Raw genomic sequence first — 14,138 nt, 5'->3', positions numbered from 1 at the left:
AGTGGTTGAACTGGAAAAAAAAATTCCATGATTCAACTGGTTCCCTCTACCCCAAATTCACAGATGACCTGCACTTGGGGGTGGTGGCAGAGCATCAGCACTTCCGATCAGCTTCCGATCAGCTTCCGATCAGCACGGGGGTGGGGGGTGGGGGTGTGCTGTGTGTGGCCAATCCACTGGAGGCCTGACTAGGACATCTTTCATGCACTGCCTCCTTCTGTAGTCCCTCCCAGAGAAGTACTGCCTCCCCAGTGCTTACACCCAGGCTGCAGGGGGTTGGGGCGGGGTGGTGAGGGGGCGGAGCATGTAGGGGGGGTGCGGGGGGAACATTAGCATCTCAGGAGAGAAGGGCCCCAGGTAGCAGAGTGGACAAGCAGGTGGCAGCCTCACACCCATGTCATCTCAGCATTCCCCACGATCCACAACTGCAACACACGGTCCATGGTGGAGGGAAGCGTGATTCTGGAGACCCTCAGAAAGGTTAATAGAGAGATCGGTAAACTACTTACTAACTGAAAAAAGGGAGGGAAAACCATGAAAGTATACTTCTGGAGAGTTGCCTTGGAACAACAAATCAAATCAAAAATTAAAACCAAGAAACAAAACATTTGAAAAATCAAAATTAAGGCTAAGAAAGCAAATAGAGTTCTAATAACCTTCCAACTGTAAGTCTGGCTGTCTCAAATTAGATTTCAATTCAAGAGTGACACATGTTTTTCCACTAACAATGTTTTTTGTGTTTTGTTTTTTGAAACCAAAGAAAGGCCAACTGGGCATTCCCCTCTACATTTAAATGTTCACCCAGCACATGAAAGCTGACCAACCCATATAATGTGTTTTGTTTCCAGGGCAGGAAATTCCAAAGGGAAGGGAAAAATAATCAAACAAGCGGTTTTCAGATCTTTCCACCATTAACCCTAATCATGATTCTAATAGTTTGTAGACTTGGGCTAGTTTTCACTCCTATAAAGTCAAAGGATTGGAGAGAGAAATTCAGAGAACTTCAGGCCTTGGCTATCTGTCCTCAGGAAAGGAGCCAGGATTCAAATTCATTACACTTCTAATCAAGAAATTTTATATCTATCGGTAATGTACAGTATGCTTCTCTAACTAAATGTGGTAGCTATGGGCGAGAAAAAGATTCTCGGGAACATCACCTGGGCACCTGTGAGGCACTCCCTAAGGGCAAGACATGACTCATAGTTTCACAAAGAATAAACAATTGAACCCTGCTTGGGACGCAGCACATTCAGCAGAAAGCCCAGTGGGTGCTCATCGCCCTGACAATTTACTAATTAATCGGGTATCAGATGTCTCACCAGAGAGGATCTCAGTCTTCAAAGGTTTAAAGGAACGCTGGGCTCTCTGGGATGTGACAAGATAAACACTGGCGGGGGTAGAGGTAGGTGGGTTTGTTGTGCAACGAGAGTGGCCGGGCCACTGGGAATCTGTCATGCTATTCTAGAACGGTAAGATCCCATTTGAAGACAGAAAACTGGGCAAAAGGCAATGTACCCAACACCTTTTCCAGAAAAGCGGAAGGAGGCAGTTGCCCGTGGGCACTGTATTAAAGGGAAAATGTCTATTTTAAGAAATGGATTAAAAACCACATAAGCAGTTTATAAACATTATCTTCGCCTTGCATTTCATAAAGCCAGGATTGCCATGAAAGCCAAGTTCAGAAAACTTAACTATGCAGTGAAGTAAAACCAGAGAGTTTCTTGGTTTGGATGACTTATTTTAGATGATAGCATCATTTCTGCCCAACTTTGCGTGTGTGTGTGAGTCTAACACGGCAGGGTAGCCATCAGAAAGATGAGCCCATTAGAGAAAGTAGTTCTTTCTGGCAGCAGCTCCCCTCAGGAGCTTTTGTTCAGCATATAACTGAGCATTTGGGACAGAGATGAGCCCTTATAAATCGTGGATACAGAGATTAAATTTTCTGGCAATGCTGCAGGAAAAGCGAACATAGAATAAATGAGTGAGAGAAGGCAAGCTTGGCCTCTCCTGGTGAGACCCACATTTAGGTCCCATTTAAGGACCTGATCAACCAGTGTTTCATTTTAATACAGGAACCTGTTTGTTTGTTTGTTTGTTTGTTAAATGGACAGCTCCCCAAACACCGTAAAACAGACTTTCCAAATTTTTGTATTATATAAAGGCAAGATTAGATTAAAACCTGTCCAATTTCTCTGCCTAGTTTCATAGGTTTCCCCACAAACCCTACATTTTCCTTCCTTGCAAATGGAGTACAATTTAGAGCATGTTTCTCAAGATGTAGTACCTGACCCGTTGGCCAGGGAATCCTCAGTGGGTTCTCTGTAAATCCACATGCCTGGGCTCCAGCTCAGGCTACTGAATCATAAACTCTAGGGGTGGGGCTCAGGGGATCTGCAGTTTTCAAAGCTGTTTCTGTGATTTTAATGCATAGTCAAGTTTGAGAACCACAAATTTAAAGGGCTTATGACCATTATCTTTATGATATCACCTTGATCACTGTATGCTTGTTGAATTAATTTCTAAGTAGAAAATCAGAAATTCATAGAAATAAATTATGTGCAAAATGTTCTAATTGGCCTTTTTAAAAAATGGGATTTTTATGCATGTATATTAACTCCAGGAAAGCATACAAGTATGCTGAGAACCAGAAGCATTGTCTAGAAAAGCTTCTATTTATCCTGCTCAAAACAGGTCTCTTACACTTTTCAAAAAAGAGGTTGGAACTTGGGCAACAATGTCTCCTTCTGCCCCACACAGCTTTGGGATTTTCAAACTGGCAAGATTTTCCTCTCCGATAAATTTGATGGAGTTTCCTACCCAGCTTATCAGTTAGGAAGATTATCAGAAAATGAAACATCAGGCAAATGAAGCAGGTCTAACAAGAAAGGAAAAACCATAAACCATGTTTACACAGAGAGGGTTCCTGGCGGGGACTTGGGTCATTGAATGAATGAGCCGCGGGGGGCCACACAAAGATGTCAGGTTTAGGATGAGAACGAAGATGAGGAGACACAAACAGGTGGAGAGGAGATTCGGTTCTTGAAAGAGAAGAGGAGGAGGAGGAGGTATCTGAAACTAAAAAAGTGAAAGAGAAAAAAAACCGATAAAGGCAAAAAAAAAAAAAAAGCTTTAGAGACACAAAGGAAAAAATAAACTAGCTTTTAATATACTCACATAAGCTGCAAAGAAAATGAGGTCATGTAATACACAATCATTCCTCTACTGGACAATAGAATACAAGTGTTTTTCGAAGAAAACAAATTTGTTGTTTTTTTTCCCCACTGGTTATTTAATTGTTCTGCAACAACACCATGGAATAAAAATAACTCCGATTTACCTGGGCACAGACTCGGCAGCATGATCCGCTGAAAATAATACATCTTTAACCTACAATATCCAGGATATTCTAGAGGAGACCACTTTTCAGTTGGAAAGGTACAGACCTCGGCTATTTCTAGATTTAATTTTTATGAGAAGCACTTACATAAAGTTTACTTGAAAGTGAAGGTTTTCCTAGGTAGAGATACTGAGGTATAACCATAGGTCATGGTCCCAGCATCGTGACAATGGAGGGCTAAGCTTTCCAAGCTGGCCTGTGGTCAGGTGCACAGGCTGGGCACTTTGGAAAGAAGCTGTCACCACCACCTTCATGCCTCGCCACTGGAGACATATCCATTAACAGGGAGACAACCATGGCTACAATGAAAAATTTTCCCAGACACAATGGACCAAACTTTCACGGTAAAAGAATAATTTTGCTTTGGAGAGGTGTCTGGTAATATCTACCAATGATTAGAGATAAACCGCCTTACTCCACATCCTGTTTTGAAGGCAAAAGGAAGAAAAAAACATTTTTTTCTTATCCTCTATTTAAGGAACTACCAACTTATTCCTAAGAAAAGACAATGATTCATAGCTTCAACGCTAAGACTGTCACTCTATCTGATTCCTCTTTTTTTCCAAGGCTGGGACCTATTAAAGGTGGGGGCAGGGGAGCCAGAGGTGACAAGGGAAGGGAGATCATGTTGTTTTGGGGCTTTTCCAATTTGCCACATCCACTTAATGAAATCATACCTACTCCATTAGCCACAGTGGACTGGGCCAGTCCCAAGCTTCTAGTTCCCCTTATGGTATTCCATAGATGTTCAAATGGGCAATTTCAGAGGTAGAGAACCACATCCTAGTTAATTAGCCACTTCCCAAATCAATAATGCTAAGCCTGCACCTTACAATGATCCAGATGTATAATAATGGCACTGTGCTTCTAGTTTTTAAGAGTTCTTATCTCTTTGACATTTATACTAAAATTTTAGCATACGAAGTATGATGTCTGGGATTTGCCTTAAAATACTCTATAAAAACTAAGTGCGGGACAGGAGAGATGATGAAAAAGGAATACTAATCATTGAAAGCTGGTGGTAGGTACTTGGGGATTCATTATATTGGTATCTCTGTTGCGATATATTTGAACATTTTCCACAACAGAAAATTAAAAAACACAAAACCAAAAAGGAAATACATTTTAGTTCTGGAACACAAAAACAAGGGACCCAAGAGGGCCTGTGGCTTCACAAAGGACTCTCAGTCTGCACCCTGGGTGACGGAGAATGGACAGGGTCACGGTGGTGGAGGTTCACCATGGCCCTGGCCACGTCCTTGTGGATGCCAGCACTGTGCGGCTTCGCTCGTGTCAGATGCCCGAGCCCTTTAAATTAGGGAATTCAGGAAAGGAGAGAAGCCCCAGGTGGGGCACGGACCAATACTATCAGCGAGCTGTCCCCTGCCAGGGCTGGGTCCTCTCACACCACAGTAGACCTCGGTCACTTTGTTTCGATTTGGGACCACTTTTACCTTGGATAAGTTCCTTTTCTCTTTTCCTCGATAGCCCAGTTGCTTCCCTAAATGAGCAGTGCCGTTCAAAACTGGCCAGCCTCCTCCCTTACGTGCACTGAAGACCGTGGCAAAGAGGAGGAGGAAGATGGGATGGAGAAGCCCGGAGTGTGAAGCCTGCGCCACGGAACGCCACGTTGCCGGAGAGGACGTGGACGTTCTCTGCAGGTGGCTACGGAAGGGTCTTCGGGACGTGTGTGAACTGAAAAGTGCCAGGTGCTCGATGGCACAGCTACACAGCATTATGCTAATTCTGACGTAGGGGAACATGGGAAATCTTATCTATGATTGTTTGCCTGAAGAAAACACTGGAAGGGCAACCACAACGTTAATAAAAATGGTCACCTTCGGGGGAAAAACAAGACGGGGGTGCAGGGATGGGAGCAAAACTTCTCTGTGGCACCTTGTGAATCAGAACTTAGACTCTGCGGGATGTTCCCACGTCAGGCCATCCAGAGGCGTACGAGTGAGAGTGCGCCGGCTGAACTACAGGAAACTGGGCTCTAGGAATCAAGATGGAGGCATGCTTTCTGTTTTTAGATGCGTCTTCCTCATTTTTGTCTCTTTGATTTCAATCGTCATTTCAGAATGTTCTACCCTCATTTATAACCAGTTGGCAGTGATAAGCCCTCCTAATGTGGCCTTCCCCATTTTTAATTCCCTGGCCTCCCGGGTAAGTAGGGAGTAGTGTGTAAACCAATAATTGCAGGCTCTGAGGGCAGGACCGGTAAAAGACGATTCCTACAGGAATCGTCTTGCAGGGATCCTACAACAACAGTCAAATGGCCAGTGGCCAGGCCTGGAGGCGGTGCCGTGGTCCTGTTGTCCTAGGGCATCTGTGTCAGCGCCCCACTCCAACACCCTGGGCTTCCAGCGGGAGGGACGGAGCAGAGGCCCCAATCCCACTAGGGATCAGGGTGCGGCAACGCCCTCACTGCGCCCCGCCCTGTACACACCTCACCTGGACCCTCCCGCATCTCAGAAGGTCTAACCTGCCCGGGGACACTCCTGAAGTCTCCAGGGGAAATGTCCCACGGGGCAAAGGGGAGAACAAATAACAAGGGCCTCTCCTCTGTTCTGCCACAATCTGTATTCGGTGCGATGTGGCATTCGAGTCTTGGGACTGCAGGGGAAATTAAGGTCCAGGCCAGCTGGAAGGAAAGGGGTCTGAATTTAGTAGGACTGTCCTCACAGGATCCTGAGGAGGGGGCAGAAGGGGGGAGACGGCCCCGGGCAGGCGCGGCAGCTGTTCTGAATCAGCCAAAATTGCTGCTGGTGCCTTAGTGAGTTTCACCTCCTTCTCCCTCCGACCGTGTCCCAGCCTCACCCCGCAGTGGCTAGAGCCTATGGCCCTGTCCTCCCTTTCCAGCAACGAGGGGGTTCCATCGCATCTCTAGGAGGACTGCTGTGATATGCAAAGTCAGAGGCTCCCCACCAGGACTGCTGGTCCATGGAGGACCAGCGGCTGGGATGGTAGGGGGCAGGTCACTGCAGCGGCTGAGTTTCTTTGTGGCTTTGTCAGTCTGCAATTTGAGCAGTGGCCTCCAGCCCTGTTCACCTGCACTGATCTGCAATTCGTGGCATCTAAGACCCAACACTCTCTTGAGCTGGGAGCCCCCGGGGCCCTGGGATCAGACTTCTCAAGCTGACCTTAACTTTGGTCAAAGGGAGCCTAGCAAAGGAATGAAGTCTGCAGGCAGCTGTGGGCATGGGCTCGGCGAGGAGCACAGCTGGCTTCTAGAGGTGGTCTCTCTCCCATCCTGCCAGGGCCAAGATTTTTCGGGAGACAGCTGTGCATACCCGAGGGCTGCTCTCTGGCTTTATCTGGAAGGACTTGGGCAGGGGCTGGGGACTGTCACAAGGTCAGGAGAGGGACCTGGCAGCTCCCTTCATGAAGCCAGCCAGAAAAGAGGCGGCACATGCGGATGGAGAGCAAGCCTTATACAGGCCCTCTGTGGGGGGCGGATGGGGGGCTGAAGAAGCAACAGCACCAGCTTTCTTTCAAATCACGCTCTGGAACTACCTTTGAGGCCTGAAGTAGAGGGGAACTTCTTTCCAAATAGCCACGGAACAGTCGGTAGAACTATTAGAATTACTTGTCTGGAGTTTTGAAAACGACAGAGGCGTATTTACTCCTCTGTACTCAGGCAAATGTGGAAGCGCAAATGACAAGGTTGTACACATTTGCTCAGGGGACACGAGAATCAGAAGCTCAGGACCCACCTGTGTCCCTAAGGGACATTTTTGCTGGGGGCGGGGTGGGGGGGCATGTTCCTATGTTCAACTGATTAAAAATCAAAATCTAATTTCAGCAAGATCTGAAACTTAAAGAGAAAGGGAGAAACCGAAAAGCAGAGGGGAAGCTTCATGGGGATGTGAAAAATCTAATTTTAGTCTTGAATTTGAGGCTTTGAGAGCATGGGGTAAAATAGATCTCAAAAGAACTGTGCCAGCCAGGCACCAGCGTATCCCCCACTGTGAACACACACTTGGAAAGACACTTGGAGAAAACGTGCCTCAACTGAGTTTAACCTCTTAGCGTGAGGAGCATTTCCGAGCCCCGGCCCTGGCAGTCTTTGTCCCACGCCACTCGCCACTCGGGGCCAGGCTCCACGCGCTCGCGGACACCGCTCCGTCCCCTCTGGTCTGTTATTCTCACCTGTCTCGGGATCGCTGAAGTCTGGCAAAGTAATTGTGTTAAGCTGTCGTCTGTCAGCAATGGTTCTATCTAAGAGGCTGCTCCCACGTCCAGAATCACTGCAAAACACAGCTGCAGAGGTCAGTCATGGGAAAGGGGGCAGAGGGAGAGACACAGAATCAACCATCACCGACCCCTGATGTGCAGTAACAACTTGTGCGCGTTTGGGATGCTCCTTAGCCCCTCTCGGTTGCCTACCAGGCATCCTGTGTCCTGGCTCGGCCGGGACTGGCATCCCTTTCCATGTTCACTGTCACAAACACGCTTAAACCACACCCACAGACCCTTGCTAATTTTAGCCTCTTTGGTGTCATTATAAGATACAAAACTGAAAACCTGAAGCCAGGTTCTCCGTCTGCCCTCTAACGGGGAACTGACTGGCCTTCCGTGTAGGAAGTCTTGGAACTCATCAAGCCCATAAACACACCTCCCTTGAACTGTCTTACAAATCAACGGTCTACAGCTGGAGCCCTCCCTGCCCAGGGAAGACACCCAGGGCATTTCTAGAAGACCCTTATGTCAAGGCCTCTCCCCAGACCAAATGCATCAGTATTTCTGGCGAGGTCCCCGTTTTGCTGAGCTTCCCAGATGGCTCCAATGTGTAGCTAGATTTGAGAACAACCCCTGGCTCCTACTTTTCAAAGGGCAATCACAGCCGTGGCCTATCTAATAGTCACGAGATCACACAGGGAGCTGCTGGTCACTGGAGGAGCTGGGGATGTACCAGCCCACGCCCACATCTGACTCGTGCATTGATGGGAAGCCAGAGAATGTTGGGCCTTGCGAACACACAGCACATACAGCAGGCTTCGGGCACCAGCTCCCAGGCCGGCAGCTTCCTGCCCTGAATCCCCCCTCCCCAGCCCCACTACAGAGCAGGCTTGGCACCATTTGTTTGGGTAGTCACATGGGAGACCACCTTGGGCCCCAGTGGAATGAAACACAGGGGACCTTCGCTCCTACAGACTCTGGTGTTGTTTTGTTCTGAGAAGCTTGCAAGCAAAAACAGTTGCATTCTTCTTTTTTCTTCTATTATGATATTCCATCCAAGAAGCTCTGAAAAGCAGCACATCTGTCTCATGAGGTTTGAGTCTATAATGCTTTTCTTTGAAGCTCTTTTGTTTTGTCAATCGGGGGGCTCTAGGCATGGTATTTTTTTGTTTTTGTTTTTTGGGTTTTTTTTGTTAAGAAGTTCAAATTCTATAATAAAGGGACACAATTTCCTTCCTGTATGCAGCTGTTGCTAAAAGCGGTACAAACAAGATTTGGTATGAAACTTAATATGGCTCACAGGCTGTAATTTCCACGTCCAGTGATGTAGTTAGAGAAATCCACAGGAAACAGACGGAAACTTGCTTCAGTACAGACTATCTGCCAGCCTATACTTATTACATCTTTGGAGACACAGTTTTTGGAAACTGTCCTATTAATTATTTCCACAACTGCGAAACAGTAACTGTCTCTGAGCAGAAGACAACATAAAAGTTAGCTGCAAATGTTCATGAATCACATTACTGACTGAATATTTCTCACACTGGTCTGTTCATGTATATATTTTTATTGTAATTATTAGAAAAATATTACCAAGAGTTATGACCCGAATACTCTAACGGCTCCCTGCCTCAGAGATTTTCAGAAGATGTCATCGCAAAATATAGTGATTTTTTGCATCGTCTTGGGGATTCTAGGGCACATGGTTAAGGTGGTAGGCATTGCAGAAAAAGGATTTGCCTGGGTTTTTGATGGGTTTGCTTTGGCCATAACCCTCTGGGCTGACCCATCTCACCAAGTCTCATTGCCCAGGATTAGCGGCCACGTGTTCTGCTGGGTCCTGGAAGCCGGCCAGGGCTCTGGGATCTTATCTTCTGTCTGTTCCTAACAAGTAGGTCACTCCGGTCCTAGTCTCCCTGTGCCTCAGTGTTTTCCCTGTCAGATGAAGGTAAGGATTGTTTTCCTACACACAGCGGTGTGAGGCTGAACTGAGGTCATATGGACAGAACATTCAGAAGATGTCATCGTAAATACATATACCTACAAACACACACCCGAGGTGAATGTGGCTGGCCACTTTCCGAAGACCACTTATTCCCAGCCCTCTAGTGCAATGGTAGGTGTGGGGAAGCTAAGTTAAGGGCCTCCTGCTCTGCATGTTAGAAACTGCTGCTAAAACCCAAATCTCAACTTGTGAGCCGTCCCCACTGTTGTAACAACTACTTCCCCTCCACCAGCTGAGAAGCTATCTGCAGAGTCCTTGGTTCTTCTTCAAAGTTCGTTTTGAAAACATAAGCAACAATTCCCTATTCAAAATGGAGATGCTCTGGTATCCGCTCTGAATGCTGTGACTGATTGAGAATTTTGCTTTGAGCAATTTTTAGTTCAAAGTTTATAGGATGTGGAATCTTAACCAATCAAGATTTGTCTTTGTGATGACCCCTGGGATATGGAGGAAGAGGCATAGGGAGGCCCTGGCCACCCCTTGAGTCTCCTTTCCTCTTTCACTCTGGCCAGTCTCGCTCACGAAAGTCTTCCTCTCTCCCCGTGGGACCCTGCTTGGGCCCTTGGCAGGGACCACCCACTCCCGCCTCACTGCCCAGGAACCTCACCTCTTCTGTGCTTGGCCCAGAGGCTGCCAGGAGCGCCTCCTAAGGAGGACGGCAGGAAGGGAAGGAAAACCATTCCCAGTCAGTGGTGCTAAGGTTTAGGGGGAGGGCACTGGCAGGAGCCCCAAATCCATGGTATGTAAGCTGTACATACTCCCACAGGTAGACTCGCGCATGCGGGGGACTTCTGTTCGCCGTCAGGACTGAACATTCAGAGTACAGTCCTGTGGCGGTCCTGTCAAGTTATACTGGAAATGGGGAGCTTCTCTTGGAAATCCTCCACCTTCCACAGCCCGCAAAGGCTGTTCAACACAAGAGGCAAGCTGGTGGTGGGCTTGGGGTGAGGGCCCGGGGGTCTCTGCGGCAACCCCGGGCTCCTACCTGCTTCTGAACTAGCGCCCGCAAGCATTTACTGGATGGAAGACAGAGGCCTGGGATGAGAGGCCAGAGCGGGGCAGGTGGGAGAGGAGGAAATGCCTGTTTTTCTCCAGGCCCCTCATCGCTGATTAACAAGAGTCCAGGCAAGGTCCCAAGACCCCGGACCCTCAATTCTCATCAGTAAAATGGGTTGTGAAGGAATGTGACTTGGCCTGCTCTATGGGGCCGCTTGGAAGATGGAAGGAGAGCACGCTTTGTAAAAAGAAAATCTTCCCCAAACACGGGTGACTATTCGGTACCAGATGGGGTTTCCAGCTTCCAACTTGAGGTTACAGTAAAGAAAGCATATATATCCTATCTCAATCACTTACTTACAGAGCACTTTACGTTTTTATTTGTTAAAAAAAAAAATTATTTGTAAATAAAAAAAATTATTTGTAAAAAAAATTTATTTATATATACATACATATGTATATATATAAATAATAATAATGTATATACATAAATAATAGTAATTTTTTTACAAATAAAAACTTAAAGTGCTCTGTAAGTAAGTGACTGAGATAGGACTGGGGAAGAAAACCTTGTCTTCCGATCACATGGCTCCTCGATGGAGATGGTCCACGTGGCTGGGGCGAGGGGGATGGGAAAGAAGTGGGGAACAACAGAAAACAAAAATAAAGGGAAAGAAGTTGGTTGCTGACTGGGAGACGTGGCGTGCGTGGCGCCTCTGATGTCAGCGCAGACCTGGGCCTGAATCCGAGCTCTAGTGCTTCTTTAATTGGGAACGTTTAGGCAATGTATTCGGCCTTGCTTATTTTCTATAAAATGGAAAGAAGAGTTGCGGTCTCGAGAGGCTGATGTAGGGACTGGAGGTAAGGCCCACACGGATGGCCCAGGGAAGGGGGCTGCCCTCCCCAGCTGAAACGCTGACTGTCCGTTCTGGGAGGCGGCCGGAACCTTCCAGTGAGGCCCTGGTCCCCCAGTCACGCTGTTCTGAGCAGCTGAGCCAACAGGCCCGAGAACTGAAGGGACGGGCTCTTCTACTGAGAGAGAGACGAAACACGAGACAGCTTTCTCTCCTAAAGGCAAGTCAAACTGCAGACCCAGCAAATAAATCCAGGCTTCTGAAATGACACACACCTTGCCAAGTGTACACTCGAGAGAATGCCACCCACCACTCCGCTCGCAGCAAGAGCTGCATTCCCAGCCTGCAGGTGGAACGCTCTCTGCGAGTCGCCTAAGGCTCGGTTCAGCGACTAGCTCAGTGCGATCTTCCTTCAAGCAAAAATCAAGACGGAACGAGTTGCAGGGGACACCGAAAGCTCGGCCTCTTCTCCCCGTGGCCCGTTACTGCTCAGATCTCCCTCTGTGCCTCATCATCTCACCGCGGCGGAGGCCTGTGCCAGTCCAGGGTGGAGCGGGGAGGGGGTGGGCGATGAGAGAGCCCTGGCAGGGGAAGCAGAAACCTACCAGGATGCTCTCTGCCCAGTTTTTGTTGCATTTTTTTTTTTTAAGCAGGGATGCTTCTCATGCACTTGTTCATGCGATTCTACTCTCTTCTAGAACCCTGCGTGACCTGATCATGAATTTGACGCTGCTGGACCCAGAGTTGGCCTTATCTGGAGAATGAGGAAGTATGCCGTCCCTTGTCCAGAGGCAGCCTTCCCCTCTTCATGCTTTATTCTTCTGCCAGAGTCTAACCTGACCATACTGGGGAGGATGTCTAGATTTACGCAATGGTAAGGCCTACAGGAGAAACATTTATTTATATCCCAAAGAAAATAAATGAAGTTTAAAAAAATAATCAGGAAGCTCCTTAATAAGGGGCTGCTCAATTACCACCCCCTCCCCCTCCCCCAAGGCTTTGGGAGTCCCTTGAGGGAAGAGTTTCGCAAACTGGTGATGGGTCCTCCCCCGCCCACCCCCACACCCCCTCCAGACTCTGTGCCCGGAGCCAGGGTTCTCTGGCCCTGCAGGATCCTTCAGGAAACGGAGGAAGCATGGACACAGCCCAGGCATTTGGTTAAGTATTTTAAAAAAGCTTTCCAATTCTGCTATTTTTTTTCTCCTCACATCCAATATTCTTGGTTGCTAAGTGGGAGGAAATGTGGGGAGGTGGGAGAGGTGTGGAGAACGGAGGGAAAATTGGCAACATGAAGGCCGATGGGTTTATTTTCTCATTCTGAACGGGGGTACGGGCAAAGGAATGCTCCAGGACGGAAGCAACCAGCCTGGGGAGGATCTCCTGTTAGCGGCGCTTGTGGCCAAGACTTCCCTAAATCCTGCTGCTTCGGAGAGGCTGGGAGTGGGGGGCTTTTTGGGAACATAACATGGGCATTTTCTATTTCTGCTTACAGACTTAGAAAAGTGGAATTCTTTTTTTTTTTTTTTTTTTTTTTTTTAAATATTTTATTTATTTATTTGACAGAGAGAAATCACAAGCAGATGGAGAGGCAGGCAGAGAGAGAGAGAGAGGGAAGCAGGCTCCCTGCCGAGCAGAGAGCCCGATGCGGGACTCGATCCCAGGACCCTGAGATCATGACCTGAGCCGAAGGCAGCGGCCTAACCCACTGAGCCACCCAGGCGCCCGAAAAGTGGAATTCTTTAAAAATTAAAATGATCTTTATTTTCAGAACATATCCGCAAAAGGGAAGAGGCCAGTTTTAGGATTATCTTTTCACCGAGAGGAAGAGGGAGCATGGAGCCATCACGTGCCACGGGCTGAGCTACGAAGGGGGTTCTTGGCTAATTCTCGAGACTCCAGCTTTGCAAGGGGCATGGGGCTGCCTGCTGGGCCTGGGGCCGGACAGCATGAGCTCCCTCCCTTCCCACTGGGCGGCTCACGAGGCCCAGCTGCGGTCACAACTCTGCTGAATGTTAGTTCACAAGGACCCGTCCCCTAACACGGAGGGCCCTGATTTTGAGTATTTTAACGGCTGAAATAAAATCCCACGTGCAACCCCTCCTGCACTCAGCTGCTTCCCTAACGCCCACCCCACCTTTCTTCTCCCCGGGCGGGCGGCCTGCATAGCAAAGCCACTAGCCTGTTGCCTCCCCCTGGGGGCGGAGGGGCTGTAAGGGGCAAGTGACATCCTTAGTTAGTACACATTTACGACTTGAGTTGAATATTTTTAGCCTCCCGACGTTTAAGAGCCTCCTGTGGGCTGTCCGTACATCTTGCTATGAGCTTAAAAAATGCACCAAGCGTATGAGCTGTTGTCTGAATGCACTTGGATTATTAGGTCCCTTTTCGTTAAATGACTTCCTTCCAAGGGCAGGACACACTTAGTAATTTAAATAGATGCCAGGAAAAACTGCCCAAGACTTGCAAATGGGCACAACAGGTTAGTGGGTGTCTTTCAGTGGTAACTTGGGAGTTGACTAGGGGGCCTTTCCCCGATTAATCGGCTTCAGTTGGGGTGGGGGTGTGCCCTTGACTGACTCCAACTGATTAAGGTCATTTTACTGTTCTGCAGGCAAATGAGACAAAATTGATTTCCACCCTGTAAAAAGACAAACCCAAACCATATATTTCATTGTCCTGTAAGAATACTGTTTTTGTTTTTGCA

At 47.9% G+C, this 14,138-nt stretch overlaps 1 protein-coding gene across 4 annotated transcripts in view; it reads right to left on the bottom strand.

The window, feature by feature from the left end:
- TTC7B (tetratricopeptide repeat domain 7B) overlaps positions 1-14,138 on the bottom strand; it is a 247,880-nt gene that overhangs the window by 51,058 nt on the left and 182,684 nt on the right. For 2 of the 4 annotated variants that reach the window (XM_032344681.1, XM_032344684.1), the window contains 3 exons: positions 7,550-7,647; positions 2,911-3,075; positions 510-560 (listed from right to left, as the gene is read on the bottom strand). In XM_032344681.1, coding sequence (XP_032200572.1) covers positions 510-560; positions 2,911-3,075; positions 7,550-7,647 — 314 coding nt within the window. The remainder of the gene's footprint in view (positions 1-509; positions 561-2,910; positions 3,076-7,549; positions 7,648-14,138) is intronic. The other 2 variants (XM_032344682.1, XM_032344683.1) reach the window with 2 other exon arrangements.

Source organism: Mustela erminea, chromosome 5 (genome assembly GCF_009829155.1).
Source record: "Mustela erminea isolate mMusErm1 chromosome 5, mMusErm1.Pri, whole genome shotgun sequence".
NCBI classification, from domain to species: Eukaryota; Metazoa; Chordata; class Mammalia; order Carnivora; family Mustelidae; genus Mustela; species Mustela erminea.
Note: the sequence above shows the minus strand (reverse complement) of the source record. Positions and strands in the feature narration are given on the sequence as shown.